General features: G+C 41.2%; 1 protein-coding gene across 1 annotated transcript; it reads left to right on the forward strand.

The window, feature by feature from the left end:
- Window positions 1-5,938: 5,938 nt before the first annotated feature.
- On the forward strand, window positions 5,939-10,640 carry ostm1 (osteoclastogenesis associated transmembrane protein 1). Its single transcript, XM_053445544.1, has 6 exons — window positions 5,939-6,360; window positions 7,420-7,534; window positions 8,255-8,352; window positions 8,451-8,561; window positions 9,390-9,555; window positions 10,414-10,640. Exons 1-6 carry the CDS (start codon window positions 6,007-6,009, stop codon window positions 10,467-10,469), a joined length of 900 nt encoding a protein of 299 aa, XP_053301519.1. The 5' UTR covers window positions 5,939-6,006; the 3' UTR covers window positions 10,470-10,640.
- The last annotated feature ends 1,791 nt before the right edge of the window (window positions 10,641-12,431 follow it).

Here is a 12,431-nt window from a genome sequence, read left to right on the forward strand (position 1 = left end):
GGAATTCAAATAGACTTAAATAAACTTTTTCCCGTTTGATCAACAAAACATGCATAGTACTTTGGAGGTGCAAAATAAATTTTATTGTGACACAAACAATAATGAGAACAAAAAAGTTGACATCTGTTGGGTGCATAAGTATTCACCCCCCTGTGTCAATACTTGGTAGAACCCCCTTTCACTGCAATTACAGCTGCAAGTCTTTTGGGGTATGTCTCTACCAGCTTTGCACATCTAGAGATGGAAAGGTTTGTCCATTCTTCTTGGCAAAAAAGATGAAGCTCAGTCAGATTGGATGGAGACCGTCTGTGAACCGCAATCTTCAAGTCTTGCCATAGATTCTCTATTGGATTGAGGTCTGGGCTTTGACTGGGCCATTTTAAGACATTAACATTCTTTAATCCAAACCATTCCTTTGTAGCTCTGGCTGTATGTTTAGGGTCATTGTCCTGCTGGAAGATGAACCTCTGCCCCAGTCTCAAGTCTTTTGCAGACTGCATCAGATTTTCTTCAAGGATTTCCCTGTATTTGGCTCCATCCATCTTTCCCTCTATTCTGACCAGTTTCCCTGTACCTGCTGAAGAGAAGCATCCCCACAGCATGATGCTACCACCACCATGTTTCACTGTTGGGATGGTGGGCTCAGGGTGATGGGCAGTGTTGGGTTTTCGCCACACATAGCATTTTGCATTGAGGCCAAAAAGTTCAATTTTGGTCTCATCTGACCAGAGCACCTTCTTCCACATGTTTGCTGTGTCTCCCACATGGCTTCTGGCAAACTCCAAACAGGATTTTTTATGGATCCCTTTCAACAATGGCTTTCTTCTTGCCACTCTTCCATAAAGGCCAGATTTGTGAAGTAGACGACTAATAGTTGTCCTGTGGACAGATTCTCCCACCTCAGCTGTGGATCTCTGCAACTCCTCCAGAGTAACCATGGGCCTCCTGGTTGCTTCTCTGATTAATTTTCTCCTTGTCCGACTCTTCAGTTTGGGCGGACGGCCTCCTCTTGGTAGGTTTGCGGTTGTGCCATATTCTTTCCATTTTCTTATGATGGATTTTATGGTGCTCAGAGAGATGTTCAAAGCTCTGGATATTTTTTTATAACCTAACCCTGCTTCATATTTCTCCACAACTTTATCCCTGACCTGTTTGGTGAGCTCCTTGGTCTTCATGATGCTGTTTGTTCAGTAATGATCTCCAACAAACTCTGAGTCCGTCACAGAACAGGTGTATTTATACTGAGATTAAATTGCAGACAGGTGGACCCTATTTACTAATTATGTGACTTGCAAATGTGACTTGTGAATGCAATTGGTCGCACCAGATCTTTGTTAGGGGTTTCACAGTAAAGGGGGTGAATACATATGCACTCAACACTTTTCAGATTTTTATTTGTAAATAATTGTGAAATCCATGTAATATTTCCCCCCACTTCCAAATGATGCACTATTTTGTGTTGGTCCATTACATAAACTCACGATGAAATTAATTTTAATCTGTGGTTATACCATGACAAAATGTAGAAAAGTCCAAAGGGGGTGAATACTTATGCAAGGCACTGTATCTTCATCGGTTTAACCTGTGGGAAACCATCCCTTCAAGATGGAGGCTGCAGCTGTGTGATGCCGAGAGAGGCCAGGACTCCTGATTGGCCAGACTGGGGTTGCACTGGATTTTAAATCATTTATAGAGGGAATCTATAATGTCATGATTGATCAATTGAACCTGTCTTTGACTCCAAATTGTAGATGCCATCAAACAAGCAGATCAAAGTACAACGAGTTTCCTGTAAACTGGTCAAGCAGCGATATGATTCTGTGTCTGGATTGGAAACCACAATATAGAAAACTAAATTGCATACACCATGTAAAGCAAAAAAAGTGTCACATGATATGGGGTTTAAGGCTTCGCTTTGCTTCCTTTAAAAAAAAAAAAAAATCTGTAATAAATGGACGACATCGCAATTTTAATTGGTCAAACTTTAGCACTTATTTATGCAGCTACAATAACAATAATACATATTTTCTCCAGAGGCACAAATCAGGCAAAGAGAGCAAACAGGTAGTTGGCCAGGAAACTTTAGCCCTGCTGTGCACATCCATGACTGAGGATGTAAAATAGAATTTAGAGAAAGACAAACCTAAAGCCGGGAAGGCAAAACACTTCACTCAGAATAAATTCCAACGATAGAAATGTACAAAGCCAGTGTTAAAACCATATAGATAGCTAACTCTGACGGGTTCACAATTGATGATGTGTCCCTAAATTCCACAGGGGGATCATAAACATCTGCTGCTGGTTTGCAATTTGTCATTAATCTAGTTTGGACGACCATTAAACATAAAATGGGTATTCACCATCTTGTCTTATTTAAAAAATATATATGACATTTTTATATCCAACAAAAAACCTACAACCTGAAATCTGAAATGTTAGCGACTAATCAGTGGGGACCGTCCGATGCTCCCATTAAAAGCCCTTCATTTAAACCCGGCTCAGTTCTGTCCCTTTCTTTCAAAAGGCGCAGAATAGGCTTGCCTTGATCTGCGTCAATTGTCATTCCGGGGCTCAGGGGCCCTTCGGTGGCCAGTATAGCGGGCGAAGTCAGGGCTAATCCCTGGAAAAGGGGAGAATCACGGGAGAGGAGAAAAGCAACAATAACCAAGTCAAGCGTATAAAATGAAAGCGAAATCTCTATTATCACTCCCCGCGATTCCCAGCGAAGTTGTGAAAATCGGGGTTAGTTTGTGATTCGAGTCAGACGCTGGAGGGAAGAATATGGGGGTCCCCGCGGGTTGAGAGACTCACACGACGAAAAGGGCAATATTCTGGAGAAAGGGGGAAGAAGAAAGCCCCTCTCCCATCCCGACATAACCATTAAATGCAGTCTGACTTTATGTTGTATAGAGAGGGGGGAACAAGAAAGGAGGCACAGTTCTCCGATGAAAGAATGAGGTTTTTGGTGGATTAGGGACGGCCCGAAGGATGAAGAATAACTTCTGCATAACTTTACAGCTATTTTCTCTCCCCACGCCAAGAGCCAAGTTTAAGACTGAACTGGTTTGAGTTAACCCCTTTGTGATTTCTCTCTTCTGAGACACTCACAAGGAGAGGACACATGGGCCGATCACACCTCGACCTCTCAGATGCCAGATCTTAAGATAGCACAGCTCACATGTGCGGAGCTAAAACTTCAGACAATGAGGTTGTGCACCTAAATATATTTTTTAGGTCCTTGTGCTTCAATGTTCTGGCCTCTGAAGAAATACTATAGCCTAGCTTTTATTGCACAGCTACTCAGTTGATCTATGAATCAACTGAAACCCTTGTAATGTTTAACCAATCTGTGACTTATTAGAAGTTCCAGCTCTTAATGATCCAGATGGTTTTCTTCAAATTGTTTCTAATGGGACCGACTGAATTCACTACACCCAGTCTAAGTAATTGTAGTAGTTTAAACAAGTAGTTTGAACTAGCTTCACCTCAATATGCTGCAACTGGATTTTTACACTGTGCTCACACAAAGACACATCATACATTACATTAAAAGTCTAATCCTGAATTAGTCGATAATAGGCCACTTCTGTGTATTTTATACATCTTGAGATTGACAGACACGCATTTTGTTGCAAATTATCTCTGGAAAGGAGAATTTGTCTTTGCCTGCATATGTTTTTCTTATCGGTAGGATTACACAAAAAGTACTTCACAGATTGCCATTCAATTGTGTGGAGGGGGTGGAGCATGACCACAAAATGCTGGTGCGGATCCAGGATTTATATTTCGCTTTCTTTAACATTAAGAAATAGGGTGATTTTTAACATTCAATTCATGGATCTTGATGAACAAGTTTACCCGACTGATATTTATGCAATTTGGTTCAGATCAAAACCTGGTGTAAGTCAATTCAATGTGGTTTCATAAGGGGGCTGTTGGGGCTGGGGGAAGTATCTCTTATGTATTTTTACCGAAGTAGGCCTTTTTAATCTTTGGTCTTCTTAATCCCAGATCATCAGATGTAAAAGCTAATGCTTCCTGTCTTCTTCATACATATCGTGCTCCAAATCATGAGTGGATCCTCGGACTGAGTCTTGCCATCATCACTCCTGAAGAGCTCTCATCTCCACCATCGTTTAATTTATGGGCCTAATTAGTGATTTTTTTTTGTCCCCTTGGTTTTCTCCATCCATCACATGCTAATGAAGGCATTTTTCTGCCATCTGACAATAACGGTCATCTCAAACAGGCTGGTAATGATATGCCGATTTCACTGAGCCCAGTGCTGCTCTGATGCTGATTAGCCTGGCAGAGGAAAAGACATCTAAAGCTCTATGAATAATGTGATCAGTGCAGACTGAGACTCACCTACGGGACTATAGGTTTTATGACGCATACAAAACAATGATAGTAACATATTTATACATCATATTTATTTACAAGTTTATTACAAACGTCAATAAATAGTTTGTGTTATCTATCTATCTATCTATCCATCCATCCATCCATCCATCCATCCATCTATCCATCTATCCATCTATCTATCTATCTATCTATCTATTTATCTATCTATCCATCTATCCATCTATCTATCTATCTATCTATCTATCTATCTATCTATCTATCTATCTATCTATCTATCTATCTATCTATCTATCCTTCTATCTATCTATCTATCTATCTATCTATAGTATATTATTACAATCATATGACAAAAGACAAGAATAATTTGATGCTATTTACATTGTGTGTGTGTGTGTGTGTGTGTGTGCTCCTCTTAGTCTCCTCATCTTTATATTTACAGGGATTTTGACATCAGACAGTTTTGCACTGTGCGTTCTCTGCTCACGTGCAGGGAAATAATCACAGAGTCAAGGTAAATGATCTGGGCTCCGGTCCTGATTGTGAATATTGTCAGAAACCCCCTCGAATCAAGCGGCTGCAGTCAATGGTCGTTAATGTGAAATTAGTGGCTCTTGATAACTCGCAGGCCGCATCAATTACGCAGTCATCAGGGCCTAATGAAAATGAGCGGGGGAGAATGTGCACGGCATTAGAGGCCTATTCTGATCCGTGCACACAGCCCGAGCGCCGGGCTAAATATGGATTGTGGCCGTTAATGCTGCTCTCAGTGCACATGGCACCAGCAGCCGCTCATTAACTCTTCTTCGTCTGACCAAAGTTCACCTAATTGTTCAGATGTTCCCCCCCCCATTCCTTTATTATTTTTCAAATGTGGCTCCCAGAAAGAAGAAATGATTACAACCTAAACCCTCTGTGCCGCTGTATGTCCACCTGGTTTACAGAATATAAAGGCAAAAAGCTGATATATGTTATTATCATTATTATCGTATAGATAGATAGATCGGCATTATCTTATGATATTTATCTTATATAAAGACTTTCCTTGGAGAGGGACTTAAAACACCATGTTATAGTCAAAGTAATCAGTAGAATATATTAAATATTAAAGCTTATTTGTTATTGTAAGAGTATAGTCCTAGAGTGAGATAAGTGACTGATTGATTTCTGTGAATTTGAGCAGTTAGTGAGGGTTAACATTTATTTTCCTTAAACCTATTAATATATAGTCGTGATTTGATTCTGCGGGAAGTTGAGATAACTCAGCCACTCAAATATTATTTCATAAGGGTTATTAACGTTTAGGCAACATGATGATGATGATGAAGATGATGATGATGATGTATGTTTCCCAGTAAAAGGGGCAAAAGTCAAACCAATACATTAAGAGAGATAGTACAAATGCAGTCTGTTTAAACAGGCTCCTAAAATAAGAGTAAAGCAAGTGTATATGAAATACGCTACTACATATAGTATAGTATAGTATAGTATAGTATAGTATAGTATAGTATAGTGCTCTGACTTCCATTGCTCTGATTCCCGTAGTGAGATCTCGCGAGACTCCGCGCAGTCACATGATCTCGCTGGGACCGAACCAGGAAGTGGCGCCTTGTTTAGAGAAGAGGATCAGATGTGTTTTCAGACATGTCGCTTTACAGAAGCTGCTCGTTTTGTGTTCTGCTGCTGTTACACGTCCACTCCCTCGTGTTCGGGGACACAGTGAACCTCACCGCCGTGGAACCAGCGGACCGACCCGCCCTCCACAGCTCCCCGGTGTTCAAGCCCGGTGCGCCGGGCTCCCTGGGTCTGCTCGCGTCGTTCCCGGAGGACCTGGAGATCAGCGCCTACTGCAGCGAGATGCTGCTCATCTTCGGCCGGCGCTACGACACCTACGTGAACTGCCTGGTTCCGGCGTCTCGACCCGTCCGAGTGTGTCAGAACTGTTACTCCAGCTATGGCAGCCTGAGGGAAATCTACAACAACATCTCCTCGAACCAGGTTCGTGTGTGTGTTTGTGTGTGCGTGGTTTACAACAGGCCTCGCTGATGTCTCACCAGTCACGAGTTCTGACTGATGATGAGGAAACGTGACTTTTCCTGTGACTTCCTGTAAACGGTGTTTTCCACCAGTGATGACAGTCCATTAAAGGCTCAGTGTGTAGAGTTTAGCGACACCTAGCGGTGAAGTTATACAAATTTGTTCTAGTTTTTAAACTTTATATATTAGTTTGTATTCCATCCTTATTTGTCTATATTTTGAATATTCCTTACACTTAAAGGGATAGTTCACCCAAATATGATAAATCACTCACTACTACTCACCACTATGGCGATCGGGGGGGGGGTTCAGGGGTACACCAATACAATTCAACTAAATGGCGACAGATTCTACAAACGTAAAAAACATACAATCCCTCCAAACTGCCCCTGTGGTGTCGTCCAAGTTTTCTGTAAACCCAGACACTCGAATTCGACTAGAAACGGTTTAATTGAAACCATGTTTTAGCCTAAATGTCCGCTAGGATATCAATATTCTGCTGTAGCAAATTTCCCCATCGTGGGACTTAGAAAGGTTTATCTTATCTTATCTAAAGTTGCATGTTGCAGCTGAACACCCCTCACCTCCCCTCCGCTTCCAAACAAGACAGAGAGCCTCAAAACTTGGTTTGTTTGTCCAGTCTGGGCTACTGTAAAAACATGGCTGCCTCCATATAGAGGACGCGCTCCTGATGTTAATATAAAGTACTTAGACATAAATGGTCCATTCTACGACAAAGAACACAACAACTCGTACAATTGAAATGAAACACACTAGAGAAAACACCACCAGGATAATTATATAGAATTTCTGCCAATACATTCCTTTCCCCTAAATCGTACACTGTGAACCTTTCTTCTTCTTTGTTTGGTTTGTTGGCGGGTTGACAACCAAACTAATTTATAATTGTGTTCTTTGATGAAATATATAAAATGTAAATGGTAATAGCACATTTATAACCTAACCTCTGCTTAAGATAGATGAAGGTGATTGAGTTGTGGTTGTGTGTCCCGGCCTCAGATGGGTCCTGGTAACGAGAGCTGCGGCGACACTCTTCTGCGCAGTGACCGGCTGATGCTGGTTTATCAGCTCTACAGCAACCTGAAGGACCTGTGGGGTGAATCCAGCTGCGAGCGTAAGTTTAAGCTCTTTTTTTTAGGCATTTTTGTATCTGTTAATGTCAGTTTTTGTACTTTATGTGTGTCATGCGGGACTTGTCCCTCTTCTTGAACCCCTGACTCACACACACATTAGGTATGCATTTGACCACAGAGGTCAGAGTGCAGGGTTAAGTAGAGGCAGCATTCAGTGAGGGTTTAATCAGAGTGAGCGTGGACACGCTGCTGAATGTTGCAGAGATAACACGTGTTACTAAGTATATTTGGTTTGTCTCAGGGCCGCAAGAAATCATTTCTTAGTAACGATTACCCTTGTGATTGTTTTCTTTATTTTTTATATTCAGCATTTATTCGCTAAGTCAAAAAAAATTCACAAAATAAGGAAAAATGCCCACGAAATCTTATGTTAGTGCAAGGTGATACCATTGAGTAGCTAATTTTATCTTGCCATTACTTCATCACCCCATAACATACTGATTGCTATGACGTAAGACAAAGAAAATCAATGGATCCTCAAAATTGAGAAACACGAACATTTAAAAATTCCCAAATAAATAACTTTCTAAATTTAGATCTAGATTCATCTTCTGATTGTTTTAGCTGTAGTTTGTATCTTTGTCCCCATTTTGCTGCATGCAGAAGCTCCAGACGACGCAACCATGGATCTGATTTCATTTTCACACATTCATTGAATAAATAGACCAAACTGCTGATGGTGTGTATTTCCTGTTGTGCAGGCTGTATCACTGCAGGATTCCAGAGCCTGACGAATGACACGCTGTACTTCATGGCAATCCTCAACCAGACTAACGCCTGTTTTCAGAAGTATCAACAGGTAGGTCCCACATTAGGTGCATAGGATCGGCCTGTGTGGGTTGTGAGCTCATGTTCAGGAGTTAACCACAAGGACCTTTTCTCCATGTGTCTTCACAGGGGAATCACACAGAGCTGTGCACAAACTGTAAGAACACATACGTGGCCATGAACGAGCTCTACAGCGGAATGGAGAAGAATCTGACTCTGTGTATCGACATAGAAGACGCGGTATGTTGCAGAGATTTTGCTCCTTGAGATGGGAAGAGAGGAAGCTGCACCCCCTAGAGGAATCTGTAAACACGGAAGGAGACTGGAGAGAAAATGGGAAATAAGATTTACAAATGTGTACAATTCAACTAAAGCCCAGATGTCCCAATTTTCCCACGAAAACATAGCATGCAGAGTTTCAAAAGTCCACACGCACGTCTAAGCTGATCCGTGCGTACCAGGCGATCCTTGCTCACGCATTTAACAACCTGTAAATAAACACAAACAATGTCCCAAATACACAGGAAGCTATTTAAAGTGAACATGATGACATCTGTCAGGTTCGAGTAAAAAATCTGTGCGTAAAATATCAATATATATTCGGTTTGTGCGCTGAGTGCATTTTAAAACTTTTTCACAAGTGCACAAATTGCCTGGTATTTGTGTGTTTATTAATCACAAATCATTGTACGCATTTGTAAATCTTGTTTTTTCTACTTAAGTTGCTAAAGATTGTTTTTTACCAAACTTATAAGATTTAGTCTTTCTTGCTTTAGTTTACTTTTACAATGTCTTAATGATTTTTATTTTACTGATGCATGAAGAAGGTGGAAGATCTTTATTTATCTTACTCGGAAATTTGACCATTAACACGGAATCACCAAAGAAGTAAAGAAAACTTGTCAATAAGAGGATCCAGCAGTAAACCCCCTAAACCACATGCCCCTGGATCCAGTAAACATTTGGGAACAGAGACCCCAGAGTGTAGAATTAATAGTAACACAGTCGTGTAATTGCAGTCACCAGAAATGAAGTTTATGTTGCGTTTGGCACTCTGCCTCTTTTCAGATGAATGGGACACGCAAACTGTGGAGTAAGAATTTCAATTGTTCCTTGCCCCGCGAGGAGACGGTGCCTGTCATCGCTGTGTCCTGCTTCATGCTATTTCTGCCCATCATCTTCTACTTGAGCAGCTTCCTTCACTCGGAACAAAAGAAACGCAAGCTCATACACCGTGAGTAACCAGCTTAATTCGCCCATTGTCACACGCAGGGAGATTTTTTGACGGGGTTTTCAAGAGTTCGAGGTCTTTCGTGGGGGTGGGGGTGGGGGATTGCCCGACTGCGATACTGGAGTTGGGCCGCGATGGAGGAGGAAGGAGGTGGGGTTGTGTGAGGTGGCTCTAAAGAAAAGTCCCTGCAGACCTCTGGACCACAGACGAGGCTGCAGTGTTATTTTCTCTGCTGGTGGATGGCTGGTGCCTTGAAGGATCAGAGATCTTTTTTTATGCCGCGGGTGGAGAGGGTTACTGCTGAGTGCACAACCAAACGGCTCGGGATGGTCAAGTACACACTGAGCCTCGTGCAAGAACCCACTCGTACAGATTTACACTCAAATAGTGAAAGACCCCCGATTGCTTGTTTTATCAAACACTTTTTTAGTTTTAGAGCATGACACACTTATCTTAATTTATCAAATTTGTCTTTAACAGGCATGTCGGTATCGGCGTAAATGTGTGCCGATATTCACCTTTTATTACAACTTTTATTTCACATAAATACACTTTTATCAATTTGCTTATTCAATATCTACATATGGGATTGTATTAGTGTTTTATTTTGATTTATAGTTGTTTATAGACTCATTTTCATTCCTTTATCATAAGGGTTTAATGACAATATATATATCAACCTGTATATTTCTTTCTCACAAATATCAGTATTGGGATCCACCCCAGAAACTCCATATTAATCAGGCTCTAGTTTAAACACTATTAACTACACTATCTCAAAATAAATATAAACTCCACAAATGGCACTTGAGATCATTTCTGCCGAAGACGTTGATACTAATGTGAGTTTTCTCTTTACAGCCAAAAGAGCGAAGTCGTACTCCAGCTTGATGAACATTCAGGACAAGCAGAGCTGAGCAGCTGAGCAGGAGAGATGCCCTGAGATGATTGACAGCATTCCTTTTATCAAGAGCTACACTCCCAGGAGGAGATTTGACTTCTCGTGCTTGAGGCTCGACGGACGCAGAGCCCTCGACCGCAGCTTTCCTGTTGTCTTCGGGGGGCGGGGGGGGGGGGGGGCTGTGATACCAAAACTTACAAGTGAAATGCACTGGATTTATTTTATTGCACGAAATGGACTAAACTATTGACTTCATATGTATTAGATTATGTTGGAAAGCAAAAAAACAGAAACATGCGCATTTTCTCAGATATAAATAAGATGACAAAAATTTAGAAACCGTCCACACGCTGTGTCCGAGTCTGCCTCTTAATGCCAGAGTTAATAATCAGCTTTGTTTTGTGAAGTTTGTCACGTTTAAACTTGTATTTTTGCATTTCCATGAGCAGAATGTGCTGTCAGAAAGATGTTGTGAGAAAGTGAGCGGCCTGAACTGTGTGTGTGTGTGTGTGTGTGTGTGTGTGTGTGTGTGTGTGTGTGTGTGTGTGTGTGTGTGTGTGTGTGTGTGTGTGTGTGTGTGTGTGTGTGTGTGTGTGTGTGTGTGTGTGTGTGTGTGTGTGTGTGTGTGTGTGTGTGTGTGTGTGTGTGTGTGTGTGTGTGTGTGTTGAGCTAATGTGTGCACGTGCTCTATTTATGGGTTTGGTTGAGAAATGGGTTTTTCTGTCACTAATATATGTCCAGAAGAGAGCGGTGAAAAGGAAGCACTTGATGTCCATTAGCGGTGACATGTATCTGCCGTAAGAAGAGGGGTGCACATGAGCCGGGAGGGTGGATGGGGGGGGGGTAAATAAAGACGTAGCGCACATAATGTAAGAGCACTCTGACTGGGATGTTACCTGTTTTCCGGGCAGCGTGGTTTTTTGGTGGTTTCATAAAGCTTTTAATGTGCTTTGTTGTCATTTCCCACTGATGTTTAACTTAATTTGTTAAGGGTTTGTGACTGCACATGGCAGCAGAGTCTCTGCTATGAGATATGTTGAGATACGAGTGTTGAGTTGATGAGTGTGCCTATTAAAAAAAAATGCATTGGCTGTGAAGAAACCCTTATTGTAAATGCATTTGCCCAAATATTTGTATGTCATAAGCATTAACAGTTGCATGTGCTGTGATTTAACCAGAACCTGTGCGCTGCTGATTATCAGTCATGGAGAGTAATTAAGTATATTTACTCAAGTACATTATTATTTGCTTATATGGCAAGTAGTATTGCACTTTTTACTTCATGACATTATTGATAGAGCTACTCTCGGCTTTTCAGATAAATAAGTTCCTCCAAACACATTTGATTATAATCGCTAGAGATTTTATTGACTAACACAATTAAACAGTGTATGAACTCTATGTCAAGCTTCCACTTTAAGATGCTGCTTACATGTTATTACCTCCACCAAGGAGCTTATGTTTTCACCCCTGTTCCTTTTTGTTTTGTCGGTTGGCTTGTTTGTTTTTTTAACAGCATTTTAAACATTGCGCTATAGAGTGTTTTACTCGAGGTTTACCCGAATTTGACTGTTGGGCCTTGATGGGGTTATGTGCTCTATAGGGCCATTCTACTTACCTACACCAAGAGTTTATGATTTCATGTTCTTTTGTTTGTTTGTTAAAAAAAAGATTGCACAAAAACGACTGTATGCATTACCACAGAATTTGATGAAAGGATTTTGTATGGGTTAGGAAAACAGGACCCCCCCCCCCCCACACACACACACACACACACTTTGTTTAACATTGGGAGACAGAGTATTTTTCAGCATTTTCACGATTGCTGCAGATGATATTTATGAGTGTGTGTGATTTTAAATGTGGTTTCAGAAGGGGACAGTTGGGCCTGGGCAGATATGTACTCTACTGAATACCCTTCTAGTTGCATCTGGAACAATAATGTAGGATTATTAGAGTGTATATTCACTCACCATCA

This window comes from Pleuronectes platessa, chromosome 17 (genome assembly GCF_947347685.1).
Source record: "Pleuronectes platessa chromosome 17, fPlePla1.1, whole genome shotgun sequence".
Taxonomy (NCBI): Eukaryota; Metazoa; Chordata; class Actinopteri; order Pleuronectiformes; family Pleuronectidae; genus Pleuronectes; species Pleuronectes platessa.

Excerpts from the sequence above, each read along its gene's own strand:
- ostm1 (XM_053445544.1), top strand. The coding sequence starts at position 6,007 with ATGTCGCTTTACAGAAGCTGCTCGTTTTGTGTTCTGCTGCTGTTACAC. Across the intron at positions 7,535-8,254 it reads GGGTGAATCCAGCTGCGAGC|GCTGTATCACTGCAGGATTC; the intron begins GTAAGTTTAAGC and ends CCTGTTGTGCAG. Across the intron at positions 8,562-9,389 it reads GTATCGACATAGAAGACGCG|ATGAATGGGACACGCAAACT; the intron begins GTATGTTGCAGA and ends GCCTCTTTTCAG.